Here is a 15,369-nt window from a genome sequence, read left to right as displayed (position 1 = left end):
ACATAAAGTGGTGAACAGATAAGTTTACTTCCGCCACAGTTCCAGTGTTTAAAAGGTGTACAACCCCTTTAAATTCCTGATGATGATGCAAATTTGCTGACTATTTTCCCATATATAAATGTTTTTTGATATATTTTACAGAAGAAGCTGGTAAGTATATATGTTATGCATGGCAAAAGAATGTGGGGATATATATATATATATATATATATATATAAATATACGCACAACACATTTTTTCTATTGTAATAAAGTGAGTACCGGTATTTATACCTGCATAGGCTTCAAGTCTCCATCAATCTGCATGGCTGGTATCTGAGAGTACCAAGATGATGACAGGTTTCTCTGCATAGAGACTAGCAGATTTACAGGCTGCAGGAGCTCTAGCTCCGGTTGGGGAGATCCATTCTGAATGATTGTCCTGCAATAAAAGAGTTTCACAAATAACTTTATATTTATAGAGGTAAATAAAAATATAGTAAAATGAGCTGAGGATATTAAACACTTAAACTGATTAAAAGTTACAGAAATCTATATTGACGCCTCTGCTTGTTCAATAAAATTAAATAGAAGAGTCTGTTTGACAGACACAATTACATGGAATGTATCAGATATGAAAGGACAATCAGACCTTGATAACTTCAGCTTGGTTAGCTGAATGTCCATTTTATCGATCACCGGAGGAAGAGGAGAATTGACTTCAGGAACTAAAGAAAACTTGTTCTGGACTCTTATAAGGCCTAAATCGGCAACAATAACATTGGTAGAGGTAGAAGACTGAGGTATGTAGATAACAGGAGCTTTGAGATTTATGTCCATGGAGAGACGGAAGGATTTCTGTGCTAGGTCCTTCATGCTGTATGCTGCTATTTCTGCCGCCTGGGCAGTGGCTGAGGTTACTGCCTCTTTGGCTGTTTGAAATGTGTTCAGAAAATTCTAAAAAGAAGAAACCAAATAAAATAAAATAAAAACACAAAAGATCAAGATCCTAATGTCAACTTATGCAGGACATGATCATGCTGTCTCCTAACACACTGGTTTTAGAACACTAGATAGACTACTCCGATGAAGAGCACTCAGTACTGCACAACAAAATAATTAGTAGGTAACATACACTAAATAAAGTATTATTTATGGCAAGCCCCATGGTTCAGAATGGTACGATGCCCAACTGACTCTTCCAAAGACATTTTCCTGGCTTCAGTGATGCACACATCCACATAAAAGCCATGATGGGATGATGAGCATCTTAAAGGGAAGCGGTCACTAGAATTGACATGATTAAAGGGGTTGTCCAGGCTTTTTACTATTGATGACCTATCCTCAGGATAGGTCATCAGATTGGCTGGGGTCCGCCTCCCGGCACCCCCGCTGATCGGCTGTTTGATGAGAAGGCATTGCTTGTACGCTTGCTCATGAATGCTGTTCTACCCATGACTGTTTAAATAATCAGTTTTACTATTAGGGACAAAAATAACTTATAAAACAGCACATGTCGCTCCCCTGCAGTCATCTGTGTGCTGCTGCAGTGGTCATACCTACTGAGTTCTCACTATTTGCATGCCCATACGACCTTGATTTGCTGAGTGGGTGGTAAATCTAGACAGAATGGGCATGCTAATAGCTCGGATACCTTTACTAGTTACCATCCCAGCTCTGCCCAGATGACTACTGGTGAACATTGAACATCACTTTTATAACCTCTTTTCTTCCCTTACTGTAATTTGAGAACATAAACAGGGACATAGGTAAAACAGCATTGACAATGCTATAGCAGCAGCCGGTGGTTTAAACAGCTTTACTCTAGTGACCGGTTCCCTTTAAAAGGGAAGCCCCAGGCATATCCATACTCATCAGGGACATTATTGTGCCAGGCACATCAGTAAGGGGGATGTGGCCTTCCAGTGCATACCACTGCCCCTTTAGGGTAATTGGCACATGTCCCAAGGGTGGGTAACACCCCTTTAGGTTTCATAAGCATGTTATACTACATGTACTGCCATAATACTTTGTAGACAGCACCTCATAACATTTCTACCAATTAATGGCCTTTAAAAGTTTATTAACATATCAAAAATAGAAACTTAAACAGCAGATTTTTCTGGATGAATTCTGATCAAATCTATTTTTCCATCAGCATTAATGGCCAGAGTGACTGCCATTTCTTTTTACACTTATTGTAGCATTTTAACATTTATTGTAGCATAGCACAGCAACAGTTTACTCACCAAGAGAGTCATGAGAAATTTATGTAAATACACCATGTGAATACAGCCCACCCGGAGCAAAATTTTGCCGTCTACGGCAGACATATCCGTGTATGCAGCACCTTCTGTGGCATCTGGGTACAATGTCATCTGCAAGTTGAAGACTTCTTCTCCCAGGATGTAGACAGCCTAAATATAAAAAATAAAAAAAAAGAGGATGATTATGAAATGTAACAAAATTATCTTTTATTACAAAGAAGCCTTCTACTTTCAGAAACTTTGTTTGGGGCCCTGGAAATGTTAATCCTGTCCCACTCTGCAGGCAGCATGCTATAGAGCAGGTGAAGCTGAACAGATTGACCTACAATTTTATGGGAAAAGATTCAGTAAAACTTTTATTTTTTACATTTATATCTCTGCTTTTTGTAACTTAGGACCACCCCAGTGAACAGGCCTCAGCACACAGGAGAGGCGTTATCAGTGACAGACAGCTATAAATATATATACACACTTATACAGAGAATGACATCAATCACTGATAACACCTCCCCCATGTACAACTATCAGTGACCGACAGGTATCTCTGTATTCACACTTACACCAAGAATCCTATCAATCACTGATAATACTTCCCCCATGTACAACTATCAGTGACCGACATGTATCTCTGTACACACACTTACACAGAGAATGCCATCAATCACATATCACCCCTCCCTCGTGTACAACTATTAGTGACTGACAGCCAACTCTGTATACACACTTACAAGGAGAATGCCATCAATCGCTGATAATGCCTCCCTGTGTACAGCTCAGTCACTGACAGCTATCTCTATATACACACTTACACAGACAATACTATCAATCACTGATAACCCCCTCCCCCAGTGGTCTCAATAACGCCTGTATAAGCGTCATAGATGTCTGTTCAGGCTGTTTTGTTCAGACTCTGAAAAAAGTCTAAGGCTATCACTCCGCTGCGATAAACAGTGAATCTGTATGAGGATGAAAGACTGCTGTAGTAATGGTTTATCTCCATACACAAGGGATGATTGTACATGCAGCTCACCCCTTGGGTCAACAATCAGGAACTACGAGTATAAATAGCTCGTTCCTGATTTAAAAAAATAAAAACCATTAGTCACTTATTGAAAATATTACTGTTCGGGGGCGTGGCTAGCAAGGCATGTGAGCGGTCGCACGCTGAGTGAGCTCCCGCTTTGACCCGGCCATTTATCCTGGAAAACACGCTTATTTGTAAAGGTATACAGCCTGGGCGATAGAGGATTATCAGCTGACACCTACCGGAGGGTGAACCGAACCGCTTGCCGCAACTATGTCACGAAAACGGGAGGGCAGAGGAGCAGACAAAGATTCCCAAGATGGCGCCGGAGCAGGCACGCCGAAACGGCGGGAACGCAATAATGAAATGCAGAAGGAGGCTGCAGCGAAACTGAGCCAATATGCCCGTTCCTCACAAGCTTCAAGCACCAAAAGGAATCCAGAGTCACAGGATCCGGGACCCCTAGACCAGGGAGATGATTCAGAGCCTGAGGAGATGGGAACCTCTAATACTGTGAGTAAAAGCGCTAACAGATTTGCGGCCTTACAGCTGAATAGTGAGGAGCCAGATCGTGCAGTATGTGATTCAGACTCCGGGGAACCTACCCTCAAGGATGTGATGCATGCCATTTCCAAGTGTGGCAAATCCCTCAATGCCCTGACAGTTCAGGTTGGTGCAATAAAGGAGGACATTTCTATCATAAGGCATGATTTTAAAAAATTAGCGGAGCGCACGACTGCCCTGGAAGATAGAATGGGGGAGGTTGAAGACGAAATGCAACCTATAAAGGGAGAGCTAGCAGAACATACCCGAATGCTGAGTGTGATAGCTGCAAAGCAGGATGATATGGAGAATCGTTTGCGTAGAAACAACGTGCGCATAGTAGGAATGCCAGAAAGGGTGGAAGGAAGGAATCCTACAGAATTTTTTGAAAAGTGGCTGAAAGAGCAGTTTGGAGCCGAGTCTCTAACCCCGCTGTTTGCTGTGGAACGTGCCCATAGGGTGCCTACTAGGCCTCTGCCACCTGGGGCCCCTCCGAGGACAGTGCTGGCTAAGCTATTGCATTACAGAGATAGGGATATCTTGCTCCGTAAGGCCAGAGAAATGCCGGATATTTCCGTGGAAGGACATAAAATATCACTATATCCGGATTACTCTATGGAGGTCCAGAAAAGAAGAGCCCGGTTCCTGGACATTAAAAAGCGGCTGAGAAGTATGGGAGTGCCTTACTCCATGCTTTACCCGGCCAAACTGCGAGTGGTGGCCCTGAATACAACAAGCTTCTTTGAGGATCCCAGGGAGGCGGCAAAATGGCTGGACAGAAATGAACGGCAGATACGAGTGGAACAGCAGCCTCCTGCTTGAGGGGCCTTGCCAACTTTGATGCCATCTTTGATGCAGATGACTGCTTGAATATAGCTACTTCTCATATGCATACTTCTCTATTTTGGGGTATTTTCTACATTGATTTCCTGTTGAAAGCAAAGTAGAGTGGAACGGAAATGAGAGTTGGGGTAAAGGTTCATATGTTCACTGCTGAATAGGAATTGGAGTATTATGAGGTATAATACGAGACAGGAATGAGTTCGGTGGGAAACATTCTAAGGATAGCTCAGCTAATATGTCTTGGAAATATGATGAGGGTTTAGATGATGCGTGTTATAAGCAACGTATGTTATATATCCGGGTAAAGTGTGGGGTGTGGAATGGCGACCAGCTATAACTACGGTGTGTGTGGACGACTTATCGTTTGCACAGTCAAAATCTCTAAGCTATATCTAGCTGTGTTCCTTATTGCTGGTATTGTTTTCAGCAGAGGATCACAACTGGCCTAGCTGACAGGTGTAGTATAGTCTCACGGGCCTAGTAATTGGGCATGTTGTGGGGCCTGTCGGAAAGGCCAGTGTATTAAAGAGTTCTTTAGTTTTTGCCACCAAATGGCAAGGTTTATAAGGGGGGGGGGGGAATGTTATGGGGCAGAGTGTTTCCAGGAATGTATGGATGCAAGGCTGTGGGTGGCTGTGTGTGCAGTGGAATGTGGTGTGCCATCCTCCAGAGCGAAAAGAACAGTACATAATACTAATGGCTAATTGCGTTAAATTTCTTAGCTGGAATGTGCGAGGGATTAAAGATACAGCCAAAAGGAGAGCGATACTTGAGAGCATTCGACCGCTACATCCTCTCATATGCTGCCTTCAGGAGACTCATTTATTGCCGGAGCAGGTACAGTTACTCAGGCCTTCCTGGGCGGGGGTGGGATTTCACTCCACGTATTCCACATATGCTAGGGGGGTCAGTATCTTAATTCATAAGAACATCCAGTTTTGCTGCCTCTCTAGCAAGGTGGATGATGATGGATGCTTTGTATGCCTATATGGCACTTTGTACAGCCAATTGTGTGTTGTATGTGGGGTGTATGTCCCACCACCGTACTCCCCACTTGTAGTCAGGAAGATCTTATCTTTTATAGCAGATTTCCCTGGGGTTCCAGTACTCATAATGGGGGACTTTAATAATGTGATATGCTCTAGTTTGGATAGAATGGGGATGGCAGGGAGAGATTCAATAGGAAATTACACTCCGTTTGGTAGACTATTGCAGGAGGTGTCTCTGATAGACATTTGGAGAGAAAGAAATCCGCAGGTAAAGCAATACTCATGCTGTTCTAGCTCCTTTAGTTCATTGTCTAGAATAGACTTGGCACTGGTGAACAAGGAAATGGGGAGTTTAGTACAAGATATTAAATACCTTGCCAGGAGACTGACGGATCATTCTCCTTTATTGTTGTCCGCTACCTTTGTACCGCCAAGAATAGGGAGTGGTAAGTCATGGGCGTTTAACCCTTTCTGGTTACCTATATTAGCAGACGTGAGTAGTATTAAGGAGCAACTGGAGGAGTTTTTTTAGAACTAATTTGCATACAACCTCACGGCTGATGGTATGGGACACTATGAAAGCTTATATGAGAGGATTGCTTATAGCACAGGTGAACAGGAAAAAAAGTGAAACTAGAGCTAGGGTACAGGCATTAACGAGAGCAATGGAGGTGGCAGAAGCTAAATATGTTGAGCAGCCTACCGTAGTGCATAGGGTGTTATGGGAGGAGGCACAAAAGGAGCTTAATGATAGGCTATTGCTTAACGCTAGGAATAAACAATTCTTCCAGAAGCAAGTATATTATGAAGAGGGAGAAAAGACAGGAAGAATGTTGGCAATGGTGTCTAGAGCACAACGTTCTACAGGTTATATAGCGGCACTTAAGAATGTATCGGGAGTTCAGTGCGAGGCTCCGGAACAGATACTGGGGATTATGAAGGAGTTCTATCTAAGTCTATACACTTCCAGATTAACAGCTTCAGATGTAGAGATAGAGTCATTTCTTTTGGGGTCTGCAATTGCCGATACTCACAGTTGAACAGCGGGATACATTGGACTCTCCTATAACGTCACTGAAATGGAGACAGCGCTATCCAGTATGTCTAACAATAAGGCTCCAGGAGGGGACGGGTTACCAGTAGAGATCTATAAGCGGTTTGCCTCGGTGATGCTGCCTCAGCTTTTAGAGGTTTTTAGGGAGGCAAAGACACAGAAAAAATTGCCCCCCAGCATGACTGAGGCGACAATTGTGGTCCTACCAAAACCGGGTAAGGATACATTGGAGGCGGAGTCTTATAGGCCCATTTCTTTACTCCAGGTGGATGTTAAGATTCTTGCTAAAGTGTTGGCCAATCGGTTGAACACAATTATCTCTAATCTTATTCACCCAGATCAGGCCGGCTTAATGCCAAATATGTCTACAGCGGTCAACATCAGGCGCCTTTTCCTAAATATTCAAGGGCAGGTCAATACTCCGGATGCAGCGGTCGCATCTCTTGATGCGGCCAAAGCATTTGATAGTGTGGAATGGAGGTACTTGTGGAAAGTGCTGCAGAAAATGGGGTTTGGTGGTGCATTTATAGGATGGGTGCAACTTCTCTATAATAATCCATCAGCTAGAATCAGAGTTAACGGTAATCTTTCTGATAGTTTTGTATTACACAGGGGGACGCGGCAAGGTTGCCCTCTGTCGCCTCTGTTGTTCGCGATTGCAGTGGAGCCATTAGCAGAGGCTATTCGAGCATCTGAGAGGATTAAGGGCTTCACGTATGGCACCCTAACAGAGAAAGTAGCTTTATATGCAGACGACCTGTTACTATTTCTCGATGATTGGAAGACATCTCTTCCAGCAGCTATGGAGGTGATTGACAGATTTGGGAAACTGTCAGGTCTATGCATCAATTGGATGAAATCAGTGCTAATGCCTCTGAAGGGGGATAATGCTCAGGTCAGCTCGTGTGTCGACGGATTACAGGTTGTTCAGTCTTTTAAATACCTGGGTATCCAGATTTCATGTGACAATTCAGATTTTGAAAAACTGAACATCACCCCCTTGTTACAAAAATTTAAGCAGAAGGTGAATGCCTGGATAAAACTACCATTATCCTTGATAGGAAGGAATAACCTAATCAAAATGATAATGATGCCTCAGCTTTTATACCTGTTGCATAACTCGCCAGTATGGCTTCCTTTGAGACTCTTTTATTTGGTAAATGCAATATTTAGGGACCTTATATGGAAGAAAGGCACACCCCGCATTAAATTAGCGACTTTATGTAGACCCAAGACTAATGGAGGTCTGGGACTTCCGGATCCATGGATATATTATCTGGCGGCACAACTGCAGCATATGAGAGGATGGGAGTCGATGGAGGGCTTGGGCACAGCCAGCAAAATTATTCAGGCTATGGTGGGGAGTGATAATCTAAGGGCATCTCTGGAGGATGGCACGTTTCACAAAATGGGCAGTACATATGGGATATTGCGCTCCATTCATAATACGTGGTGGAAGGCTAGGGAAATTATGGACATACAGGGGTACTCTGATCTCACCCATATTTGGCCGAATTTCATGTATAAAGAAATACATAAAGTTAACGGAGTTCAGGTGTGGAAAGAAAAAGGGCTTAAATATATGAAACAATTATATGATAATAATGTCCTCAAAGAATATACTCAGTTGCAACAGGAATTTGAGTTGCAGAAGTCACAATTCTATCTATACCTGCAACTTAGACACGCATTACGAGCCCAAGGAAAGGTGGGGGAAGTACGTCCAGCGCAGAAAAACTCAGTAATAGATTTGGTAAAGTCTAGTGGAGGTTCAGCAGGAGTTCTCGTTGAATTATGCCTGTCTAACGGAAAAACAGTTCAAAAAGCAGGAGTTTAAGCTATATGAGAAGTGGAAGAAGGATGCTCCGGATCTAACGGAGGAGCAATGGGACACTGTCCTAGAAGAATTTACTCAGGTGGCGGTGAGTGAGGCTCATAGTGTCTCAACTCCTGTTGCTACATCGTGTATATAAAACACCAATCCTTTTGAAGAAAATTGGGTACAGAATGGATGATTGTTGTCCGAGATGTGATGTGGCGAATGCGGATCTTATTCACTTAATGTGGAACTGCCCCAGACTAAGGAGATACTGGAAGGGAGTGGAGGGGATAGTAAGGAATGTATTCGAAGTTAGAATTGATATGTCGATTGTGACCTGTATATTGGGATGTGTGGAACTGTCTGAAGTGGTGCCTGAGAAAAGATTAGCTATCCTCCGAGTGTTGTATCAGGCGAGAAAGGTGATAGCGTTTCACTGGTTGGATAGACAGCCGCCAGGGACGAGTGAGCTGGAAAATAAAGTGCATTTGCTGGTACGCCTTGAAAAATATGTATATCATAAAAGAAACGGTTTAAAAAAATTTGAAAAAATTTGGTCACGATGGATCCAACATTACAATATTCAAGTGTAAGGGAATGGGAATGTGTATGAATGAGGGTATGGAAGAGTTTAATAAAAGGGGTACAAGGAGTACTTTAGGGATATCTGTGGGGTTTTGTTTATTTGTGTATTTGACATAATCGCTTCGGGGGGCTTTTGAAATATGTACGCGATGTAACATAATATTAGACATGTGGGTAAATGAATAACGCAGATTGTAGCTTGAAATGTGGATTTATACTGGAATGTAACCCTGTATTGTGCTTTGAAATATTGCCTTGCTGACACGGTGGAACCTAATGTTATGGTGGGACTTTGATGGATTGCTCTTGCCCTGGTGGGTTTTGTGGGAGGGGGGGGATTTTTAGATGTTGTATCTTTTGTTTTGAAAATATTCAATAAAAATGATCTGATTTAAAAAAAGAAAATATTACTGTTCCAGCACTACAGCTCCTGTCATCGTAATTTTTGATCTCTGCTGGATCGGAAGTGATGACGCTCGATTACCTTTTACATGACAGCTGTAGCCAATCACTAGCCTCAGCAGTGACATGTGCAGAGGGACAGGAGGCATGGTGCTTGAGTGGTGTGACTTTTAAAGGGTGAGTGATTTTTTTAAAATGTATTTTTTTTTATTTATTTTTTTTAAACACCTCCTGCCTTAACTGAAATTTTCTGTTTTGTTGGACAACCCCTTTTTCCAATCTGAACAAGCCACTGATTATACACCTCTGAACATCTGGCTGAGAAAACAGACTTGTGACAGTATTGGCTTATGTTCAGAAGTCACAGAAATTTACCACAGTTGGTTTTGGCATGAATGTGCAGTAAACCTTCATGCATAGAAATAGATTTCTCTGTGGTTTTTGCATGAATTTCAACTTTTGCATTGCAGAGAGTGAAATATGTAGCCAAATTCAGCAAAAAAGTGCATGCAGAATTTTACATTTTATCAAATGTAAATGGGGTTGGTAAACCCACTCTACAACTAGCATTGTATTGCATCGTCTTGCAGATTGTCAATGTGGAAAAAGAAAGAAATAATGTACAACTTCTGAAAATGGTCTTACCAACTGAACCTGAAAGACCCTAGATTATATAAGAGATGTACCGTACTCTGGAACTTTTCAATGCTACTAAGACGAGTGCAGAACTTTATTATTTGTACTGTACTTAAGTTTTACTGTAGGTCTACAAACAAAAAAAAAACAAGTTCTGCTTTACCTTTCGATGAATAGTTTTAGGATCTACATCAGTGACAACAATATCACGGAGACGGGCAAACAGATCTTTCTTCTGGGCCTGCACAGTAAAAGAGGCATCCATACCTTGAAGCAAAAAAATGAGTAAAATTATTATGATAAAGCACTTGAAAATGTGTATCCAAAGTCATCAAGCTCAATTTCTATTGTCCTTGGTTAGTAACAGGATAAATGAACAAATACTTTACACACCAACGAGCAAACAAAAAAAGTGGTAAAGAGGTAGTTATGCTTCCTAAATGTTTTTTTTCTCATTCCGTGAAAACCACCAGAATGACTTGTGTGACATTGTAACTGTGGAACAAAAACAGAAATTGCCCCAACCTCCTGTTACTCAATGATTGCATTTTCTTAATTATTAATTAACTCAATAGTGCTTTATGCCACAATATGGCCACTTAATGGTTATGGATTACTTTGAATGCCTTTTTCTATTACTGCATTACTTTACTTATTTTTGGCTAAAAACATTTGTCCAATGTGGCTTTATTAAAAACACTAACAGGGGGTAATGCGGATGCAGCTACAGCATCTAGTACTAGCATAAATACTCCACCTAATGAAGGGGGTAATGCAGATGCAGCTACAGCATCTAGTACTAGCATAAATACTCCACCTAATGAAGGGGGTAATGCAGATGCAGCTACAGCATCTAGTACTAGCATAAATACTCCACCTAATGAAGGGGGTAATGCAGATGCAGCTACAGCATCTAGTACTAGCATAAATACTCCACCTAATGAAGGGGGTAATGCAGATGCAGCTACAGCATCTAGAGATGATGTGGATGCAGCTATAGCATCTAGTACTAGCGTAAATACTCCACCTAATGAAGAGATCATGTGGATGCAGCTAGAGCATCCAGTCCTAGCACAAATACTCAATCTAAAAGAGGGGAGTAACGAGGTGTCCAATGCATGTTGGAACCAAGTAGGTTTGTTAGCTACTGCATCAAGTGATAATGCAATTTCTCTTCTCGCTGAAGGGCATAATGCGGTAATCAAATGTTTGGAAGACACAACCCAGCAATAGCGCAAAGAACATGCCTGCTGATATGAGTACCTGGTGTGTGCCAGAGTCGACCATAAACATCATTTAATAGTGATGCCTTAGTCCTTCTACAGAGAGGGTACATGGGCATGATGCATGCCAGAACTGCGAAGGCCTGACTAACGCAGTTTGTAGTAATATTTGAATTTCCTCACCTATTAAGTGGGTGAAGGCAGATGTCTGTTGCACCCCAAAACTTCATAAGGATTGGAAGCGGGCGGATAAGGAAGCGGGCCAGCAGAATGCCTGTCCAGAGATTTTGAACCACACCGGGCTGTGCCGAGGGGTCACTGGATTTGTAGTGTACTGTAGTAGGCTGCAAAGCTGTGGCCTCATTTAGATTGAGGGGACGGGACAGAAGGGGAACCTTGGATTTAGTTGGAGATGGTGAATTGGGGGGGGGGGGGGGGGGAGTCCCCTCCCCCAGACAGGGAAGATGGAGAGGGGGTGGAAAGTGGTCAAGAGGGGCTGTTGGACATATGCCCCACTGGGCTGCAAAAGCTTTGGCCTCAATTAGTTCTCATTGCCAGGGAGAAGACTGGAGAAAGAAAGGCAAGCACCACCGGAGTAAGCTGAACAGGGTGGAAGCGTGCGCTGGGAGCTCCACCTACAGGGTTCAGGCCTAGCCTGGGGGACACTGCGTGAGACTCTAGTAGAGGTGGCGCCGGGGGCCTACTGAGCCCTCCGGTAGGGAGTGAAGACGCTGAGGAAAGGACGGACCGGTGAGAATGAAGGCACAGGCTAGAGAGAATGAAGGCTGTCCTTGCCATCTGTGAATAGAAGAGCCCACAGCTTGCAGGTGGGACCCACGACCTATTATTATCCCGCTCCATCGGACTGTGATACCCAGGGCCAGAGTCCCCATAGGAAGAGAGCAAGGTAAAATGGGAACCACATTAGAGAGAGAAAAGGAAGTTAAATACGACAGCGGCCTGGTTAGAGTCTGAGGACAGGGCCTGTTAAAGGGGTTGTCTCATCTTGCCGTTACTAGAACGAAATGAGACAGTCTCGACCACTTCCCAGATGGGAAACCGCAGAGCGTTACACTGTCTCAGAGTTAGGGACACAGCATAGCTTGCTGTCCTACAGCGGTTTCCGTAGATCTCATGCACGGCAATTGGACCTACTAAAACAGGAGAGCGTCAGAGTTCTCAGATTTTTCCCGGCTGGGAGGTGTTCGGGACTGTGTCTCATCTTGCCATAGTACCAGTGACATGAGACAACCCCTTTAACCCCTTCAGAGCCACATAGGAGAACAAGGGAAAGAAATTCCTGTTCCTCCAGGATGTTACTGTGCAATAATGGGAGAGGGAAAGAAGGTCCGTAATATAATTCCCTTCTCATCGGTTTCTGTCCTCCCTAGCTCCAGCTGTATTACTTTAGTCAATGTGTTGCCCCTTGGGGAGAGAATCTACACTGGAATAAAGAGAGGACTTAGCAGTTTCCAGCAGCTACGGTGACTTGATTCATGGTGGATAACGGCAGATTTGTTATCCACTGTTCCTCCTTGCTTTGTACAGGTAGGCAACGAGCAGCAGGCTTGGGGATCTTTTGGTCTCCCTCCTGATTTGTCAGATTACAGGTGGTTTGCGACCGCCTGTACGCCCAAAATATAAAGGTCTTCAGCAGACTTGCATGGTGGGTATGTATGCGTCCTTTGGACACTAGGCTAAAACTGATTAGCTCAGTGTCTGCAGCAGGGGTATAGCTGAGGAGGAGAAGCTAACACTTTCTTTTTCAAGCTTAGTGTAGCCTCCTAGTGTCAGCAGCTATATCCATGGTCTTTTGTGGCCTCCAATAATACGATTAAAAATTGTCAAAACAACATGAAGGCACATCAATCCTGGAACCAGTATTGATACACCTTCATGTCGTTTTGACTGGGGATATCATGTATTTGTTTCTTTTAATCATGTATATTTAATAAAGAACATTTTTATATAATTTTGAAGCAGTGTGCTAGTTTGTTATTTATTGGTATTATATATTTCAGGATTGCACCTGCTAAATTATGTACATGTATAGGCCATCTTTTTCATAGGTGTATCGCTCTTAAGAAAGCAGAGATGAGGGCTAAAGAACAAGCCTTCAGACTGCTTCTTTGACAGATCTCACAGTGAAGGAAAGAGCAGTCAGCATTGTATGTAAAAAGATGCAGGATGCAGACGACAATTGGTTGAGCATTTTTTTTTTTTTTATTAAAGACTTACTCTAAAACATTTTTGAAACCAGAATAAGAAGTACAATGCAATACTTACAAAGGCGCCCACAGCCTTAGGGCTCATTCAGACGGCCGTATGCTGTCCGCAAAAATACTGAATGCTATCCGTTTTTTTGCGGATCCGCAAAAAAACGGATCTGCAAGAAAACGGATAGCATTCAGTATTTTTGCGGACCCATAGACTTCAATGGGGCCATGTCCTGATTTTCACGGACAAGTATAGGACATGTTTCATTTTTTTTGCGGATCCGCAAAAAAACGGATAGCATTCAGTATTTTTGCGGACAGCATACGGCCGTCTGAATGAGCCCTTAAGCCTACTAGTGCTGGTTCTATAGTTAACTAATGGTAGCAACATTTCCAGTTACTTCATCCATATCCTGTATCCAGTTACTTTCCTCCTACATCCTGTGTACAATTCCATCTGTACACAACCTATTAGTTGTTCTTCTAGTGTGCGCTACCCCTTTCCAATCTAACTACAAATTTAATATTAAGTGATACTAAAATATCTCAACCTTTTCTCTTGCTGTGGCGGACTTACCCTGTATCCTAATGTCGGCAATGTTGCAGGATTCATCACAAACAAAAATATTAAAGGCATTTAAAGTTGCAGAAATCTTCAAGTCAATGATATCCTGTTCGAATGTTCCCAATACTGGTGAAACAATGGTAAAAGTGTTGTTTATAAAAGCAATACAAGCAGAAAAAAAACCTGAAATGGTCTAGAATACGGTCAGCATTTTTCCTGAAAAGAAGGAACAATATAAACATATACTGTATAATAAAATTGGAGCAAGGTTTGTAAGCATGCAGTAAAGTGAGATTCTGCCTATGAGGGCACAGGACCTAGTTCACGCAAGAATGTAGGAATTCAGGTTTGGTGATTTTGTTTTTTACCCATTTTAGTACTCACAAAAATTTAGGGATATTTGGCTTGTGGGTGAAATTTTAGGATGAACCTAAAATGCACTCTAACCTTTACAGGGGAACTTAATGTGACCTTCTCTAAACTTTTGAATGTTCAATATGTCAGTACTTTTTGCACAACTTGCTGTTCTCCAACAAGGATTCACAACAGGTGGTTGATCCATGGATCGCCCAATAAATTTCCTGGTTCAATTAGAATAGGTATTTAAACAGTCCTCCTCATCATGCTGTTCACATTTTGACATCATGAGACCAAGACGACACCTAACAATTGATCAACAGTACCTCGCCATTGCGAGGCTTCAAGCAGGATTTTCTCAGACGGAAGTTGCCGCTGAGATTAGAGTTTCACAGACTGTCATCAGCAGGTTGCAAATGAGATACATAGAGACTGGAAGAGCTTTTCCAGGATCCTGAACGGTAAACTGGTCTAGCTATATAAAGGGATTTATCACTACAAAGATCCTAAATACAATATCAGGACAACCATGCGTATAGAATATAAATGTAGTGTGTTCTCCAGGATACCACCACATGCTACCTAGCTTTTTGAAGCTGCTGAAAGGCCAATCTACACAATTATGCAATGAAAGGAGGAATTATCACTGCATAAGTAGGCAGATTATCTATTCAGCTGTATGTACTATAGCTGGTGCGGTTACCAAATCTATTTTTATTAGTAACTAGGTAGGAGATTCCTTCCAACAAAATGGCCACGCTCACTGTGTAGACAAAAATTATATACTGTCTTAAGCCAACTCAAGACTCCTAAAGTTCCTGTCTCACGTGTACTATCATCGAGGGGAAGACAAATAATGCACTGGTT

The 15,369-nt window shown here is 42.5% G+C and overlaps 1 protein-coding gene across 1 annotated transcript in view; it reads right to left on the bottom strand.

Moving 5' to 3' along the window:
- VPS13C (vacuolar protein sorting 13 homolog C) overlaps positions 1 to 15,369 on the bottom strand; it is a 352,162-nt gene that overhangs the window by 114,226 nt on the left and 222,567 nt on the right. Inside the window, exons 41-45 of the mRNA XM_040413678.1 lie at positions 14,158 to 14,271; positions 10,305 to 10,408; positions 2,229 to 2,396; positions 632 to 936; positions 274 to 421 (exon numbers count right to left, since the gene is read on the bottom strand). Coding sequence (XP_040269612.1) covers positions 274 to 421; positions 632 to 936; positions 2,229 to 2,396; positions 10,305 to 10,408; positions 14,158 to 14,271 — 839 coding nt within the window. The remainder of the gene's footprint in view (positions 1 to 273; positions 422 to 631; positions 937 to 2,228; positions 2,397 to 10,304; positions 10,409 to 14,157; positions 14,272 to 15,369) is intronic.

Source organism: Bufo bufo, chromosome 1, assembly GCF_905171765.1.
Source record: "Bufo bufo chromosome 1, aBufBuf1.1, whole genome shotgun sequence".
NCBI classification, from domain to species: domain Eukaryota; kingdom Metazoa; phylum Chordata; class Amphibia; order Anura; family Bufonidae; genus Bufo; species Bufo bufo.
Note: the sequence above shows the minus strand (reverse complement) of the source record. Positions and strands in the feature narration are given on the sequence as shown.